The 19,190-nt window shown below is 38.8% G+C and overlaps 1 protein-coding gene across 8 annotated transcripts in view; it reads left to right on the plus strand.

Annotated features, from left to right (window-relative positions):
- Nucleotides 1–19,190, plus strand: part of IPO11 (importin 11) — a 249,969-nt gene that overhangs the window by 14,191 nt on the left and 216,588 nt on the right. For 7 of the 8 annotated variants that reach the window (XR_010941971.1, XM_067730786.1, XM_067730785.1 and 4 more), the window contains one exon: nucleotides 16,140–16,283. The exons of the other annotated variant lie outside the window; for it this stretch is intronic. Coding sequence is in view for 6 of the 7 variants with exons in the window: in XM_067730786.1 (XP_067586887.1) it covers nucleotides 16,146–16,283 (138 nt within the window). In the remaining variant the exon portion in view is untranslated. The remainder of the gene's footprint in view (nucleotides 1–16,139; nucleotides 16,284–19,190) is intronic. 8 annotated transcript variants of the gene reach the window in all.

Raw genomic sequence — 19,190 nt, forward strand, 5'->3', positions numbered from 1 at the left:
TAATTCGAATGTTGGTGCGTTTAATGTTGTCCCAGAGGTCTCTGAGACTGTCCTCAGTTCTTTTCATTCTTCTTTCTTTATTCTGCTCTGCATTAGTTATTTCCACTATTTTATCCTCCAGGTCACTTATCCATTCTTCTGCCTCAGTTATTCTGCTATTGATCCCATCTAGAGTATTTTTCATTTCATTTATTGTGTTGTTCATCATTGTTTGTTTAATCTTTAGTTCTTTTAGGTCCTTGTTAAATGTTTCTTGCATGTTTATTCTATTTCCAAGATTTTGGATCATCTTTACTATCATTATTCTGAATTCTTTTTCAGGTAGACTGCCTATTTCCTCTTCATTTGTTAGGTCTGGTGGGTTTTTATCTTGCTCCTCCATCTGCTGTGTGTTTTTCTGTCTTCTCATTTTGCTTATCTTACTGTGTTTGGGGTCTCCTTTTTGCAGGCTGCAGGTTTGTAGTTCCCGTTGTTTTTGGTATCTGTCCCCAGTGGCTAAGGTTGGTTTAGTGGGTTGTGTAGGCTTCCTGGTGGAGGGGAGTAGTGCCTGTGTTCTGGTGGATGAGGCTGGATCTTGTTTTTCTGGTGGGCAGGTCCACGTCTGGTGGTGTGTTTTGGGGTGTCTGTCGGCTTATTATGATTTTGGGCAGCTTCTCTGCAATGGGTGGGGTTGTGTTCCTGTCTTGCTAGTTGTTTGGCATAGGATGTCCAGCACTGTAGCTTGGTCGTTGAGTGAAGCTGGGTGCTGGTGTTGAGATGGAGATCTCTGGGAGATTTTTGCCGTTTGATATTGTGTGCAGCTGGGAAGTCTCTTGTGGACCAGTGTCCTGAAGTTGGCTCTCCCACCTCAGAGGCACAGCACTAACTCCTGGCTGCAGCACCAAGAGCCTTTCATCCACACGGCTCAGAAGAAAAGGGAGAAAAAGTAGAAAAAAAGAATTAGGAGAAAGAAAGAAAGAAAGGAAGAAAGAAAGGAGGGAGGGAGGGAGGGAGGGAAGATGGAAGGCGGGAAGGAAGGAAGAAAAGAAAGAAAGGCGATAAAGTAAAATAAAATAAAGTAAGATAAAATATAATAAAGTTATTAAAATAAAAAAATAATTATTAAGAGGAAAAAAAACCCAAAAAACAAAAAAATGGATGGATAGAAGCCTGGAACAAATGCTGGAAGCAAAGCTCTACAGACAAAATCTCACACAGAAGCATACACATACACACTCACAAAAAGAGGAAAAGGGGAAAAAAATCATAAATCTTGCTCTCAAAGTTCACCTACTCAATTTGGGATGATTCGTTGTCTAAAGGAGGGAAGAAAGGAAAGAAAGAACGAAGATAAAGTAAAATAAAATAAAGTTATTAAAATAAAAAGTACTTATTAAGAAAAGAATTAAAAAAAAAAACGGACGGATAGAACCCTCGGACAAATGGTGGAAACAAAGCTCTACAGACAAAATCTCACACGGAAGCATACACATACACACTCACAAAAAAAGGAAAAGGGGAATAAATAATAAATCTTACTCTCAAAGTCCACCTCCTTAATTTGGGATGAATCGTTGTCTATTCATGTATTCCATAGCTGCAGGGTGCATCAAGTTGATTGTGGAGCTTTAATCCGCTGCTCCTGAGGCTGCTGGGAGAGATTTCCCTTTCTCTTCTTTGTTCTCACAGCTCCCAGGGGATCAGCTTTGGATTTGGCCCCGCCTGTGCGTGTAGGTCGCCGGGAGGGCGTCTGTTCTTTGGTCAGACAGGATGGGGTTAAAGGAGCCGCTGATTCGGAGGCTCTGGCTCACTCAGGCCGGGGGTAGGGAGGGTCACGGAGTGCAGGGCGAACCTGTGGCGGTGGAGGCCGGCGTGACGTTGCACCAGCCTCAGGCGTGCCGTGCGTTCTCCCAGGAAAGTTGTCCCTGGATCCCAGGACCCTGGCAGTGGCGGGCTGCACAGGCTCCCCGGAAGGGGGGTGTGGATAGTGACCTGTGTTCGCACACAGGCTTCTTGGTGGCGGCAGTGGCAGCCTTAGTGTCTCATGTCTGTCTCTGGGGTCCGCGCTTTTAGCCGCGGTTCGCGCCCGTCTCTGGAGCTCCTTTAAGCAGCGTTCTTAATCCCCTCTCCTGGAGCACCAGGAAATAAAGAGGGAAGAAAAAGTCTCTTGCCTCTTAGGCAGGTCCAGACTTTTCCCCGGACTCCCTCCCGGCTAGCTGTGGTGCACCAACCCCCTGCAGGGTGTGTTCACGCCGCCAACCCCAGTCCTCTCCCTGGGATCTGACCAATGCCCGAACCTCAGCTCCCAGCCCCGCCCGCTGCGGCGGGGGAGCAGACAAGCCACTGGTGAGTGCCGGTCGGCCCTGATCCTCTGTGCGGGAATCTCTCTGCTTTGGCCTCCGCACCCCTGTTGCTGTGCTCTCCTCCGCGGCTCCGAAGCTCCCCCCCTCCACCACCCGCAGTCTCCGCCCGCGAAGGGGCTTCCAAGTGTGTGGACACTTTTCCTCCTTCACAGCTCCCTCCCACTGGTGCAGGTCCCGTCCCTATCCTTTTGTCTCTGTTTATTCTTTTTTCTTTTGCCCTACCCAGGTACGTGGCGGGGGGGCTTTCTTGCCTTTTGGGAGGTCTGAGGGCTTCTGCCAGCGTTCAGTAGGTGTTCTGTAGGAGTTGTTCCACGTGTAGATGTATTTCTGGTGTATCTGTGGGGAGGAAGGTGATCTCCGCGTCTTACTCTTCCTCCATCTTCCGAGAGTAGTTTTAATGATGCATTATTTAAGTACAGAAGTAGAGACAGTGCTGTAAAGTTGTTGTCATGTTTTGCCTCTGTGAAGTTTTCATTTTCATGTTTTCAATCCCATCTTGTATTACATTATTCTTTAGGCTCCCATTCATTTCTTTCCCTCAGGAGTGCTTTTCTCAGCATTCTTTGCCCTAACTTCCTGAACCCTGAAAACACTTGCTGTAAGTTTGTCCTGTCACTTTGCAGATGGTTGTCCTGGCCAAGTGGTCACTGAGAATTCCAGTGTCCTTCTCTTCCCCTGTCGTTGATGGGAAGAGGATGCTTAGAACACACTCTTTGGGATGTGCTACTTACTTCTTACCATCAGGTGGCACTGCAGATTAATCAGTTTATTTCTACATCTTTAGAAATAGTAGATCTAGTAGGATGTTATCTTGTAAAGGAACAAGTTGATGTGGAACCTTTCATGGAAAATACTTGGAAGTGAAATTAAAGATAAACACGATATTGCTAACAAACACAAATTTATTTTCCTTTTATATCATGGAAGTGTACAGTATATATGTGAAGCTTAAAGGAAAGTAAATAATAAATCAGAATTTTTTTTCTTAGTTTCATTTTTCTCAGACTGTTAAATGTTTTAAAGTTTTGTTTTTATGAATGTCACATAGTAAGAATTTTTAGAGATGAATATTTGTAGGTAAAACTGCTGTTAGAATATAAGACTCAGAGTCCCCTGCATGAGGAAAATGTCTTTTGGTAAATATTGCCATCACAAATCCAGGTAATATGGCAGAACTGTTGCTTATCAACTCTTGCTACTGAAAACCAAGTCCTGAATGTTTATGATGAGAGTGCAGTTATTGACTACATTATCTACTTAAATGTGTATATATAATATATTACCATGATTTCTTGGTGTGTGCTGGACAGGAGAAATACATGATGATTTGAAACTCTTGAGGAGTTTGAATAAGTTTTAGGATTACAGAAGAGAAATCAAGCAGATATTCCCATGGAAATTTAGAGTAGGTGTAAAGTGAAAATTCTTGGCCTTTTAAAAAAAATGTTTTTTCATCGTTAAGGTAAAATGTGTAGACTATTAGAATCCCCATAACTCCTAGCACAACACTTTATAATCTTATGTTTCCTGCTTGTCTTTTATTCTTAGGCATTTTTATATTTGTATAGCTTTATTATGTTTATGTGGTATTTTTTATTTGACATTATAGATATTCCTCTAATTACAAAATAGACTAAGAGTATTTTTAAAATCCTGATTGATTTAGGAGTTAAGCTTGAGTTTCTACCACCAAGCAGGAGTTTGTAAGTCCTTTGAAACTCTTGAGTAGGTAGAATATTTTAGGAGTAGAGAAGAGAAGGCAAGGGAATGTCTCCTCTCCTCCTTGTTCTGTATGTTTTAGTGTGTATCTTTTATTCCAGAATAGACCAGTCTTTGACAGTGTGCATGATGTCTCATAGGGAATGCTTCCATAGCCCTCGTGGTTCTTTGAGTTGAAGGTATTTGGAGATATATGGAAGCATCTTGAGTCAAAACAATCCCTAGGAAGTGTTATTTACATATACTATGCAGGGATACTAAACAACCTATAATGCATGCACAGAGAAGAATTTTCCTGCCAAGCAGTCTCTGTTGAGAAACTGAAATGAATCCAAATGGTACAGTGTGAATTTGAATAGGACTAGCATCTTTGGAACCTTCTGGCTTATGTCAGAAGTCTTTTGTCCTTTCATCTTGCTTTAGTTTCTTAAACAAGTGCTCTTCCTTGCTCTCAGTTAACATCACTTGTTGTTACTTTAGCCACATTTTTCATTTCTTCAGCTTTTCCTGGTCTCTTGCTAACTTTGGCATTTACATAGTCAGAGCACTTAAAAGAAAATAACAGCTTTATTAAGATATAATTCACAGACCATACAATTCACCCACTGCAAATGTACAATTCAGTGAGTTTTAGTATATTCACAGAGTTGTGTGATCATCACTACAATCGATTTTAGAACACTTCATCACCTCAAACTGAAGTCATTCCACATTTTTCCCCAATCCCTTTTTATGGCTTGATAGATCATTTCTTTGTAGCATTGAATGATATTCTATTGTCTGGATATACCACAGTTTGTTTATCCATTCACCTACTAGAGGACATCTTGGTTACTTCCAGGTTTTGGCAGTTATGAATAAAGCTGCTATAAATATGTATGTGCAGGTTTTTGTGTGGACATAAAGTTTTCATCTCCTTTGAGTAGGTACCATCGAATGCGATGGCTGGATTTTATAGTAAGAGTATGTTTAGTTTTGTAAGAAACCACCAAACAGTCTTCCCAAAGTGGCTGTACCATTTTGTACTTCCACCAGCAATGTCTGAGAGTTCCTGTTGCTGCACGTTCTTGCTAGCATTTGGCCATTCTAAAAGGTATGTAGTGGTATCTCATCGTCATTTTAATTTGTATTTCCCTGATGACATATAATGGGGAGCATCCTCTCATATGCTTATTTTGACATCTGTATATCTTCTTTGGTAAGGTGTCTGTTAAGGTCTTTGACTGATTTTTTTTAATCGGGTTGTTTTCTTGTTGTTGAGTTTTAAGAGTTCTTTTTATATTTTGGGTAACAGTTCATTATCAGATGTGTCTTTTGTACATATTTTCTCTCAGTGTGTGGCTTGTCTTCTCATTCTCTTGACATTGTCTTTTGCCGAGCAGAAGTTTTAAATTTTAGTAAAGTCCAGCTTATCAATTATTTCTTTCATGGATTGTGTCTTTGGTGTTGAATCTAAAAAGAAATCACTATACCCAAGGTCATCTAGGTTTTCTCCTATGTTATTTTCTAGGAGTCTTTTAGTTTTATGTTTTAAGTTTTGGTTTATGATCCATTTTGAGTTAATTTTTGTGAAGGGTGTAAAGTCTGGGTTTAGATTCATTTTGTTTTGCATGGATGTTCATTTGTTCCTGCACCATTTGTTGAAGAGCCTATCTTTCCTCTATTGTACTGCCTTTGCTCCTTTGTCAAAGATCAGTTGGCTATATTTATGGGCGTCTATTTCTGGGCTTTCAAATCTGTTCCATTGATCAGTTTGTCTACCCTTCACCAGTATCACTCTCCTGATTCATGTAGCTTTATAGTAAGTCTTGAAGTGGGTAGTGTCAGTCCTCCCAGTTTGTTCTTCAATATTGTATTGGCTAATCCATGTCTTTTGTTTCTACATGTAAACATTAGAATCAGATTGTTCATATCTGTAAGTTAACTTGTTGGGATTTTGATTGGAATTGCATTGAATCCACAGATCAGGTTGAGAAGAAGTGACATCTTGACAATGTTGAGTCTTTCTATCTATGAACATGGAATATCTATTCAATATTTATTTAGTTCCTTCATTTCATTGGTATTTTGTGGTTTTCCTCATATAGATCTTGTACATATTTTGTTAGATTTATACGTAAGTATTTCATTTTTAGGGGTGCTAATGTAAATGATTTTAATGTGTTTTTAATTTTCATTTCCACTTGTTCATTGATGGTATATAGGAAAGCATTTGACTTTTGTCTATTAACCTTGTATCCCACAACTTTGCTATAAATTGCCTATTAGTTCCAGGAAGTTTTTGGTTGATTCTTTCAGATTTCTACATAGATGATCATGTCACTTCTGAACAGAGACAGAGTTATGTCTTCCTTCCTGATATGTATACCGTTTATTTTCTTTTCTTACCTTATTGCATGACCAAGGACTTCTAGTTCCATGTGGAAAAGGAGTGTTGAGAAGGGACATCCTTGCTTTGTACCTGATCTTAGTGGGAAGGCTTTGAGTTTCTCACCATTAAGTATGGTGTTATGTGTAGGTTTTCTGTAGATTGTCTTTATCAGGTTGAGAAACCTCTCCTCATCTTTTGCCTTTTAATCGATTGTTTATCTTTTTATTGTTGGATTATAAACATTCTTTGTATATTTTGCTTATAAGCCCCTTATCAGGTATATGATTTGCAAATATTTTCTCTTGTCCTGTGAATTGTATTTATTTTCTCGATGGTATTTGGTAAAGTTTTAAATTTTGATGAATTTAACTGATCTTACTTTAGTTGCATGTGCTTTGGTATCATATTTGAGAATGCTTTACCTAGCCCAAGGTCATGAAAGTATACTCCTAGATCTTCTTCTAAGAGTTTTATAGAGTTGCCTCTTTATGCTTAGCTTTATGATCCACTTGGAGTTAATTTCTGTCTATGGTGTAAGGAAGAGGTCCAGCTGTTCTTTTGCATGTGGATATCTAGTGGTTCCAGCACTATTTGTTGAAAAGACTATTCTTTCTCCATTGAATTGTCTTGGTACCCTTGCCAAAAATCACTTGACTTTAGATGTAAGGGTCTGTTTCTGGATTTTAAAATCTGTTTTATTGATGTGTGTATCTGTCCTTTTGCCAGTACCAACACTGTCTTGATTACTGTAGCTTTGTAGTAAGCTTTGAAATCTGGAAGTGTGAGTGAATTTCCCACATTTCTGTTACTGATTGCAATCTGAGGACATATTTGTATGATTTCAACCCTTTTAAATTTGTCAGGACTTGTTTTGTGGCCTAGCATATGGTCTGTCCTGGAGAATGTTTCATGTGCACTTGAGATGAATGGTTGCTTTCATTCTGCTGTTGAGCGGAATGTCTATTAAGTCAAGTTTGTGTATAATGTTGTTCAAGACATATTTCCCTTTTTCTTTTTTTTTCTTTTGCCATGCCGTGTGTCTTGTGGGATCTTAGTTCCCTGACCAGGGATTGAACCGGGGCCCTCAGCAGTGAAAGTGTGGAGTCCTAACCACTGTACTGCCAGTGAATTCCCAAGACATATTTCCTCATTGATCTTTCCAGATGTTCTCTCCATTTTTGAAAGTGGAGTATTGAAATCTCCAACTGTTATTGTTCCTGGCTGAGCAAGCTGGGTTGGACATGACTGAGGCCCACTGTTTTTGGCCTGATATGCCTGGGGTAGAGCTTCTGCCCCATGACTGATGCCTGGGTGGAAGAAGAGTACCCCAGACCTTTTGGCTGTGCTTGTCTGGAATAGAGCTTCAGTATGTAGCTCAGTTAGATGAGAAATGCTAGCTGTCGGGCTTCCCTGGTGACGCAGTGGTTGAGAGTCCTCCTGCCGATGCAGGGGACACGGGTTCGTGCCCCGGTCCGGGAAGATCCCGCATGCCGCGGAGCGGCTGTGCCCGTGAGCCATGGCCGCTGAGCCTGTGCGTCCGGAGTCTGTGCTCTGGAACGGGAGAGGCCACAACAGTGAGAGGCCCACGTACCGCAAAAAAAAAAAAAGAAAGAAAGAAAGAAAAGAAATGCTAGCTGTCTGCTTTTCTTGGGGAGAAACTGTAGCCCTAGATTAAGAGCCCGAGTGAGAGGGCCCCATGTTCTTGGCTCATTCTGCCTGGAGTATAGCTTCTGTCACACTGGGGCAGGAGTGAGTTTGTGGCTCAAATGCCACAGATTGTTGCTATTTTTACCAAGATTTAGTAGTATTTCTTGCATAAATGTTTCTCCATTTGCTGTATGTCCCTAAATATGCTTTCCAGAGACTGTAAATGGTTGCTTTTTATAACTTTTATCAGTTACAGTTGTTTAACTGGGGAGAGGATCTGTGGAGCTCTTCATGCCACCATCCCAGAAGTATTCTCTCTTCTTTCTTTTAAACTGGAAATTGAATCTAGAGTCTTGATTAGATTGTGGCTGATCAGTTTTGGTAGTTCAGAGATGAGGTTGTATACTTCTTTTTGCATCATCACATCAGGAGGCACTTTAGCTCAAGTTGTGCAGCTGTTGGTGATACTAAAGTTGCTTTCTTGGTTGAGCCGGAGACTGACAGATCCCTTCATTTTAAAGGTTTGTTTCTTTCTTCATTGTATTCAGCAAGTAATCTGTGGGGCGATACACTGGGAATATTCTGTTCCCCAACAGCTCTTCTTTCACTTAATGGTTTTAGCATCCATATTGATCTATGCCTGAATAAATTATTTCACTGAGGGAACCTTTTTTGATTTTGAAATTCTTTTTTCTTCAATTTTTCTTGTAATCTTACACCTTCTTTTCTTCAGTCAGTTTACTTACTGCTTTAACTTTTAAAAGTGGGGTGTGGTTATTGTTTGTGTGGAATGTCCTAAAACTAAGGACAAGCACAGATAATGTAGTAGTCTAAAGAAAATTGTCATGGCTGAAGTTAAAGTCGATGCAGGCCTGAGAAGTCTGTTTGTTGGTGGCAGGCAGGGGTACTGAGTTTTCCCTATTTGTTTCTTTTAATGAAAATTGGTAAATTTCCAACTACAGGTGCATCTGTATTATCTTTGGACTTCGGATTTTTCCACAGTTGGCAAAGTATCTTATAGAATCAAGCCTAGAAAGTCCAGTTACAAGGTATGAGTATTTTTAGGCTCTTGGTCACATATTGCTAGATTATTTAGACTTTAATAGAATCAAAGCCTACAATAAAGTTCAGTAATGAATAAATTGAACTGACTGACTTGTGAAATAGTGAGAAGGGTGAAATGCCTGCCCTTTTAATTTTCACCTTCTCCTTTCGTATTATTGTTCTTAGAGGAAAAAAAGAGTATGCATTTAGATTTTGAATAATGCTCTTCTGTAGTGTAGTTGAGAGCTAATAAAATGCTCACAAGCAGTGTTTCCTCTTGCTTATGATTTTGAAACTACACATATTAATGAAAATCAAAGCAACCTCAGTGTATACACTATTAATTAGAAGACCTAGGCAAATTTAATCTTGCTGTTTGCTTGGTTGTCTCTTGATAATTTATAGGAGCACAGAAAGGGAAAGGATACATTGTTTTAACATAGGTATGGGATTTCTCTCACTACACATAGACCTCAACAGAGGAGATGTAACAGCACTTCTACTGTGAGAGACTAGCTTCCATGGCCTTCAGGCCTACATGATGATTGATCACCATGAAGATCCTGTCAAGTTCTTTGAGAAATACCTCTGCCCATTCCCACCAGTTAGTCTGTGTCTGTCTCTCCCTCTCCTCTTACCTTCTACCCTGTCCCTTCTTTTCTCATTCCTTACCCCCTTCTTTTCTTCTTCCCTCTCTTTCTCTGTCAGTCTCAGGTCTCTGGCTTTTTTGGAGACTAGTTGTGTGTCTGCTTCACTACTATGTGCAAATAACAGTAGTAGCCCTGTTATATTTCTGCATGCTAATTCCAAGAGAAAGATATTGAAGGTTAGTTTCCAGGTGTATTACCCTCCAAACTGACTACTGCTAGTCAGCAGTCATCTATCTTTTATCCCAAATGAAGTTTATTTCCACACTGTTACATTTGAATGACTCAGTACATTTCTCCCCCTGTTCTTTGTTGCCATTGTTGTCCTCTCAAGAAAACTCCACAATTGAGTACTGTATGAATATTTAATACATAGAAAATGTAGTCCTTTCAGATTTCTGATGGATTTAGGAATCTTTTTCTCCAGGAACCTATTATGGGAGAGCCTGGTGTGTTTCTAATTATTAGGGAGTAGGGTGGTATGTTTTAGTAGGAAGAGCTGGGATTCTAAACACCTTGTTATTAGGGCTCACTCTGCCATGTACTAGTTTTCTACAATGATCCTGGACAGTTCTCTTGATAGCGGTAAGTTCTTCCTCTATAAAACAGTGATATTAGTACACATGCCAGATTTGCTTTTTTATAGGTTTGTTATGGGATCTTTAAAAAATTTAATAGGCTTTAGTAATGTGGTATGTTTAATAATCCATTATGGGTCTGGATTGTTATTTTTGATGATGCACTTAATCTGCAATTTAGGAACTGATTGCTGCCTGAAGCTTCCCTTCAGGAAGTTGATTAGTACTTGGAAATATTTCCAGTATAAGTTATGAATGATGATTTGTTTCTCAGACCAAAAAGCCTTTTTACCCAATAGATAAATCACTCATAATATTGTTTCTGTGGGGGAAATATACTCTGATTCCAACTGGTATTCTAGAAACTTATTTTTCATAGTTTTTTTTTTAATACTTAGCAGCATCAGTATTTATTTATTTATTTATTTGGCCATGCCGTGTGGCATGCAGGATCTTAGTTACCCGACCAGGCATCAAACCCGTGCCCCCTGCATTGGGAGCTTGGAGTCTTAACCACTGGACCGCCAGGGAAGTCCTGTAGTTTGTTTTAGTAAGAATAATTCTCTGCCTCCCACCTCATTATTTCCCATATTTTGGGGAGAGAAAATGACCCTTTCTAATTCTTATCTTAACAACTACTGCAGTGCTTGGCATAGAATTGGTTCTCCAAAAATATATAAGCTGAGCTTTCCTTCCCAGACTGGATGAGCTTTTTGGGAGCAAGGATCAAAGCAAGAGGAGGAGAGGACAGGGCATATACTGCTGGGGAAGACCTGGATGGAGCAGGGTGCTGGAGGGAGGTAGGGATGGGGAACTCTAGCATTTCCATTAGAACAGGTGAATGGCGAGAGTAAGTGGGGCATAAAGTTAAGAGTACATAGACTTAAAATTTTTTTAAATATTTATTTAGGCTGTGCTGGGTCTTAGTTGTGGCATGCAGGATCTTCCTTGTGGCGTGTTTAGTTGCAGCATGTGGGCTTCTTAGTTGCGGCATGCATGTGGGATCTAGTTCCCCGACCAGGGATCGAACTTGGGCCCCCTGCATTGGGAGCACAGAGTGTTACCCAGTGGACCACCAGGGAAGTCCCAGAGATAAGAGAACATAGACTTAAGGATTGCTTTGTTGCGAAGGTCCAGAGAAGTGTGAAGGTGTGTGTGTATGTGAGTGCTCTGCACAATCTTTGTTCTAGGTAACAATTGCTCTGGGGGTTGGCAGTAGTCAGTGATTTTATTTTTCAAGTAGTAACCCAAAACAGAGACATGGCTTTTTTCTTTCTTTTTGCAGGTTGAGTTTGGGGTAGGGATGAGTTCTGGTATAGCCTTTCTCTATTATTATATTCGTATATTTTTCCTATCTTCCAGTGACTTTTTTTGTGTGTGTATCAAAGTCCAGACACTTTATTTTCCCCTACAAGGTCGTCCGTCACATGATCTGTTCCTGCCTACATCTCCAATCTCATCTTGTACTACTTTCCACTTTTCTCATTAAGTGCCAATTATACTGGCTTTCTTAAGTTTGTTTATAATATTAAGGCCTTGTTTTCAGTTGTTTTCCAATCCAGAACTCTGCTTTCAGATCTTTGCTTGTGGGTCTCTCTTGTCACTCTCATGTCTCTTGTAAATGTCACTAGAGAAACCTTCTCTGAACACCCAATCTGAAGTAACACATTCAGTTAGAGTCAATTTTTAACATTATTTTCTTCATATCACTACCTCTTTCTTTTTTTAAAAAACAGATCTGTTTTCTTCCACTAGAATGTAAACTGCATGAAGTCAGAACACCATTTTGTTCACTGCTATTTTCTCAGTACCTAGAACAGTGCCTGGTATGCAGCAGGCTTTCAGCAGTTTTATTGAATAAATCAGTTAATTAGCTCCTGTGGGGTTCAGTGTGAAGTCCTTTATTGCTCGAAATTGATCACTTTTGTTAATTCAGCAAATATTTATTAAGCATATGTCATGTATCTTGTTGGGCCCTGGGACTACAGAGATGCCTTAAATGTCTGTTCTGTCACTCAAGGAAGGCAGTATTAGATATTGATTAAGAATAGTGGCTTTGGGGATTTCCCTGGTGGTCCAGCAGTTAAGACTACGCTCCCAGTGCAGGGGGCCTGGGTTTGATCCCTGGTCAGGGAACTAGATCCCACATGCCGCAACTAAGAGCCTGCACGCTGCAACTAAGAGATCCCGCATGCCGCAATGAAGATCCCACGTGCTGCAACTAAGACCTGGTGCAGCCAAATAAGCAAACAAACAATTGAGTCCCCATCCTGGCCTCTTGTCTAAGGCCAGCATTTAAAAAAAAAGAATAAAATAAAGAATAGTGGCTTTGGTGTTCAAGTCCAGGGACTGCTACTTAGTAGATTGTGACCTTGGCAAGGTAAGGTCTCTGATCCTTTAGGTTTCTCCCTAAAAAATGGGGATAAGAGTATCTACTACATAGAATAATTATTAGGAATAAATAAATGAATAAAGCACTTAGTACAATGCTTGGCATGTAATATATGCTCAGATCTTGGCTTTTGTTTTTATTTATTTTATTATTATTTTTTTAAAGCTGGTTGCTCTTACATTGCTTGGGAGAGAATCAGTGAATTCCTGCTCTGTATACCTCAGTTCCCTTGTGAGAACTGCAAATTAGTGCTGGGTCAAACTTTTTTTTAAAAAAAAAATATATATATATATAAAAAATATATTTAATTTGTTTATTTTTGGCCACGTTGGTTCTTTGTTGCTGTGCACAGGCTTTCTCTAGTTGTGGTGAGCGGGGGCCACTCTTTGTTGTGGTGTGCAGGCTTCTCATTGCGGTGGCTTCTCGTTGCGGAGCACAGGCTCTAGGCGCACAGGCTTCCGTAGTTGTGGCACACGGGCTCAGTAGTTGTGGCTCACGGGCTCTAGAGCGCAGTCTCAGTAGTTGTGGCGCACAGGCTTAATTGCTCCGCAGCACGTGGGATCTTCCCGGACCTGGGCTTGAACCCATGTCCCCTACATTGGCAGGCGGATTCTTAACCACTGCACCACCAGGGAAGCCCTAGCTTTTTCTTTTTTTAAAATTAATTAATTAATATTTATTTTTGGCTGCATTGGGTCTTCGTTGCTGTGCTCGGGCTTTCTCTAGCTGTGGCGACTGGGGGCTACTCTTCATTGCGGTGCGTGGGCTTCTCATTGCAGTGGCTTCTCTTGTTGAGGAGCACGGGCTCTAGGTGTGCAGGCTTCAGTAGGTGTGGCTTGCGGGCTCAGTAGTTGTGGCGCATGGGATTAGTTGCTGCGAGGCATGTGGGATCTTCCCGGACCAGGGATCAAACCCATGTCCCCTGCATTGGAAGGCGGATTCTTAACCATTGTGCTGCCAGGGAAGTCTTGGGTCTACCTTTTTTAGTAAGAATGTATAATCGAAACTGCTGTACATCTTGTCATTCACTGCATTAGCAGTAGAGCTGGACTTTCAGGTGTACCTTAGTTTTAGATGTTCTAAAGTTGTGCTTCTCAAACTCTGACAATTATTAAGATTTACCTAGAGAACTTACTAAAGCACAGCTTTTTGTCCCACTGCCTCCTGCCTTCAGCCCCTATTTTCATTTGCTAGGTTTGGAGAGAGGGTTGAGAATTTGCATTTCTGTGAGGTGATGCTGGTGTTGCCAGTCCTTGGGCCACACTTTCAGTGAGATTGTGCTAATATGGTATAGCCACTAGCCACATGTGGCTCTTGAGTACTTGAAATGTGGTTAGTTTGAAATAAGATGTGCCTTAAGTATAAAATATACACAGGAGTTTGAAGATTTAGTATAAGAAATGTAAAATATCTCATTGTTACTTTCAAAAATATTGATTGCATGTTGAAAGGATAACATTTTGGAAATATTGAGTTAAATGTAATATAATAAATCTAATTCCACATGTTTCTATTTCTTAATGTGGCTACTTAAAAGGTAAAAAGTACATACATGGCTTGCTTTTGTGGCTTGCATTATATTTCAACTAGGCAGGAAGACATACTGCCTATCTCTTTAAAGTATCTTCTTAGGGCCTCCATGAAGTGAGTCTCTCTTATATAGCCTGTTTTTGAAATCACACATTACCAACAAACCGTCTAAATTGAGTAAAAATCCATTCACTTATTACCAAGTGGTAATGAAACATGGAAACTTACATTGTTCAAGAAACTCCTATAATGGAAAAGAATCTGAAAAAGTATCTATGTATCTATCTAACTGAATCACTTTGCTGGGTACTTAAAACTAACACAACATTGTAAATTAACTATACTTCAATAAAAAAAAATTTACCAAGAAAGTAAACAAAACAAAACACCCCCAAAACTCCTAATTAGTGAGGGAGACAATATATATTTACAGGGTACCACCCTAGTCAGTTCTAAAATACAACAGACTACTAATTTAAAAGTAGTTCAGCTCCATTGCTAATTGGTAATATTTTGTCTGATTCCAGTTATTATGCCCTAGCGCTGCTTTACTCACATAGACTTCAAAATGACTAATTTCCTTAAAAGTTGTAACATTTGGGTAAAATTTCTTGTTGAATCAACTTTTGGAATCTTCCCTTTTCATGAGTCATTGCAATTTAATTACAACTCTTAACAAAGGAGGTAATTTGCTTTGGCTATATTCCTTATGGGTTAATGACTTTTAGACTTTTACTGTCTGGAACATTCTTCAGTTTTAGGTAACTACTGTCATAAAGCTAATTCCCAGTCACCTCTGTACTGGGAACTATTTTTTATCAACTCTTAGTTTTCAGTTTTAATCTTGCATACTTTGTATATGTGTATTGTGAACTATACATACTTTTCTGAGTAAACAATTGTACACAATTTTGGGGATGATTAGAAACAGAATCCTGGAGAATTCAATAAATTGCTTATGTATTTTTAGAATGGCTTCAGATTCTTGGTATAGGATTAGATCATCCAACCCTTAAGATCCTTTCTAACTTAGGGTTTTATTTTGTTTGTTGGTTCAGTTCTTTATTTCCCCTCCACAATATTTCTTGGGTATGCATTTGTCTTTTATATTAAAAAAAAGAATTTTCAGACATGTTTTATTGGTGGCACCTAAGATGATAATGTGAGGTACTTAGCACTCTGTCAAAGCATTCCTTTTTCAGTTCTCTTCCTCCTGGTCTTGTTAGGAATAAAGTAGTTAATACTTTTATAGCTTTTATAATGCTTATCTTTTTTTTTTTTTTTTTTTTTGCGGTACACGGGCCTCTCACTGTTGTGGCCTCTCCGGTTGTGGAGCACAGACTCCGGACGCGCAGGCTCAGTGGCCATGGCTCACGGGCCCAGCCGCTCCGCGGCATGTGGAATCCTCCCGGACCGGGGCACGAACCCGTGTCCCCTGCATCGGCAGGCGGACTCTCAACCACTGCGCCACCAGGGAAGCCCTATAATGCTTATCTTTAAAAACAAACTAACAAACAAAGAAGGCATTATGATTAGAGTCTTGGGCAGGCAGTGGTATTTAACCAGAATTTAGAAACTTTGGTTTTTGTTTGTCATCTTTTTCCCCCCAATTTACTACCTTCTGTATATGGGACAATAAAAGGCAGTTTCCTTTAGAAATAAATTGATTTAAGCAAAGGCGATTTGAATTATGGGAGTTTTAAGTTAGAGTATGGGTGGTACATAAAAGATAGAAATCCAGCAGATACATGAAAGAGTAGATACGAAGTATGGGGTAATTCAGAACATTGAAGCCCCTTTTCTCCCTTTTATTAGTGTTAATTTTTTAAGTATAATATACATTCAAGTATGTTAACTTATCATTGCCAGGTTTCCATGGATCTCAATAGTGCCAGTACTGTCGTTCTTCAGGTCTTAACACAGGCCACCAGTCAGGATACTGCTGTGTTAAAACCAGCTGAGGAGCAGTTGAAACAGTGGGAGACGCAGCCAGGTTTCTATTCAGTGTTGCTGGTAAGTTGTTCTAAAAGAGTTTACTATAAATTTTAATAAAATGAGACACTATTATTTTTAATTTTTCTAAAAACTTACTTGTATTGGTGGTTTACTTTAGTGAAACTGATCCAGATGTTTGCCTGCCATTGCTCCTGCCACATATAAATTCAGAGCATGGCTCTTTGAGAATGTTTAAAAAATGTTTATTGATGATTGAATAAATAACCCAGCAGGGTACTGGTAGAATCTGCTCAGTAGACAACACTGTGCTGATAATCTATTTTAGTGTGTTAATGCTGACCTGAAGACTTTAGGTAGTACACTTTGATGTTTTGTCTTCATCCTTATCCTTGCCCCAGTTAATTTATGTTGTCAGAGTTGTTCAGGTCTCCCCACCACTGCATCCGTCAGGTCTACCTTGGTCAGTGTGTTTCACTTTAAAACGCCATTTTCTTTTCCCCTGTCTAAAAATTTTATTTTCTTAACATATCTGATCTTTTCCTGGGTATTATGGGAAATAGTATGATAATTAACAATATGTGCTTTAACTATATCTTTCTGCGAGTTAGAAGCTTTTGGTTAATTAATGAAGATCGTTTTCTCAATGCCAGAATGAAAAGATGTCTTTTTGTATTGAAGGCCTTTCTTATTCTTTTCTTCTTCGGAAAATTTCTGAACTCTGATTAGTGTGTGAGATTTAGTTTCTGGCCATGGCAAGGAGGTTACCAGTTGGATCAAAAACCAATTCAGTATGTGTGACTGGGTCAAAAATTCAGAGCAGAACTGTTTACTATATCTTGTAAAATAGAAAATTATGACATTACATACATATTTTGACTTCATGACTAAAAAGTTTTGAGTTGTTACATTTAAGAAGTTCCTAGTCATGCCTGGAAGGGAAATTAAATATCTGGAGTCATACTTGATATTCTGAATATATAACATGAAAGTTGGCTCTTTGACACAATAACACAAAGATAAAAAACATTAATTTCTAAAGATACTAAAGAAAGTATCTTATTCTTGTAGATAATCCCAGCATTATGTTTGTAAATTTGGGGCATAGTATAAATCTTTAGAAAATCTCTGACTATATGCTTATTTAAATGAATGTGCTCTGTATTTAGCCTTGTGTTTTTTCAGGCCAAAATAGAAAACATTTTATCTTATTTTGGTTACTGCTTGACCTTGGAAAAACCAGTAGACTTGCTTGATACCTTTTGTGTAATGTATGAATTATTAATATTAAGTGCCTAGACCTTTTTGTTTTTATTTTTACTAGGTATACTTTTCTTCTTAGAGGGATAGTAAAATTTCTTTTAGATAGAATAGATTATAATAGATGTAAAAACTGCTGAGTTTATTTTTTCTTTTTTCCCTGTACTCACTGTCTTGCCACATTTGCTCTGTTTGAGCCTTAGCCATCCAGTTTAGTCTGGAGATTCCTACATTTGTATATCTGATCTCAGGTGTGTGTTCCAATCCTGTTATTCAATATGTTTATTCAGTATATAATATATATTTACTTGGATTGACACCTGCAGCTTGACTTTTCTTGGTTCCTAAGTGTAGCTGAGTTCGGCTGAGATCCGCCAACTTCCGCAGTATTCCCACGTTACTTTCATTCATTCACTCATTTGCTCAGTTGAAATTTATGAAGTTTCTGCTTTGCTGGGCTGTGTGCTAGACTCCACTCATAAGACACAACTCAGTCTAGTGTGGGAGGTAGGCATGTAAAGTGTTGAAGTCGAATGCAATTAATTAGTTATGCAATTAATGTGGTGAGAGAATCTGTTCTTTCTTTTGCAAAGGAGACCCAAAAGAGGGACTCTGACTCAGTTGTCAGGGGTCTTAAGGAATAAGTGGGCATTACACAACTATCTTCGTAACTTTTTTTTCGTTGCACATGATTTTTTAAAAATAGGTTTATAGTATACATACCTATTTTTAATACTTAACATCAATTGTTTTTATAGTAAAGGAGATACTTCCACATCATTGTTTTTGGCTTTGAGGTTTTCCCACACAAGGTTGTGTTTAAGAGGTCAACTCCAGGGATTTGAGTTGTTTTTGGTGTGAGGTGTAGTACAGTTTTAGTTAGTTAACATATTCCTACAATCCTGTTTGTCCTATGTACCCGCTATTCTAGAAACATTTTTTAGAAAGCAGTAAAACATTTTAATTCTCACTGTGATGTTTTAAATTACAGTGTTAGTATTAGGTTTACTATTCTTTTTATTTCATATACATTTATAACTGTCACTTATAAGCTTTTGATAACAATTTTAATAAATTTTAAAATCAATTAAAGGTTATAGAACAGTTGTAATTTTGACTTCAAGGTCATGTTGCATGGTTTAGCTTGCACAGTCATTTTTACACTGTCCCACTATGGTGCAAGGCAGGGACTGCCTGTATTTGATTAACACAGTGAATAAATTTTTTGAGTAATGGTTAACTTTGAGTTGAAATTATTCATATCACTTCTGCCTTTATATTACTTGAAAATATTTTGCTGTCGAACTCATTCGTAAGCATAATTGCTTTGATAAGGAGGATGCTTTGAAATTGTTTATTTCATAGCATGAATTAATAACCCAGGGGCTTTGGCTCTTTGAATCTGTGCTGTGGTGGGTCTGCTTTTTCTTTTTTAATTTAGCAGTGTTTATTTTAGTTTCGTGTGTGTGCGTGTAGATTATGCTGTGTAATTAGATTTGTTTCTGAATTTAATTTTTTATTAGGAAAAATTTAAAACCTACCTAAATATAGAATAGTATAATGAATCTCCACATACCGATTACTCAGCTTACATAATTAACATGCTCCCGAGCAGATATGCTTTCTTACATGAATTGTAGAGCTATAGATATTTAGAAAATAACGATATGATATGGGTAGTGATAAAATTTAAGTGAAGCATTTAAT

The sequence above is a fragment of the Pseudorca crassidens genome, chromosome 3 (assembly GCF_039906515.1).
Source record: "Pseudorca crassidens isolate mPseCra1 chromosome 3, mPseCra1.hap1, whole genome shotgun sequence".
NCBI lineage: Eukaryota > Metazoa > Chordata > Mammalia > Artiodactyla > Delphinidae > Pseudorca > Pseudorca crassidens.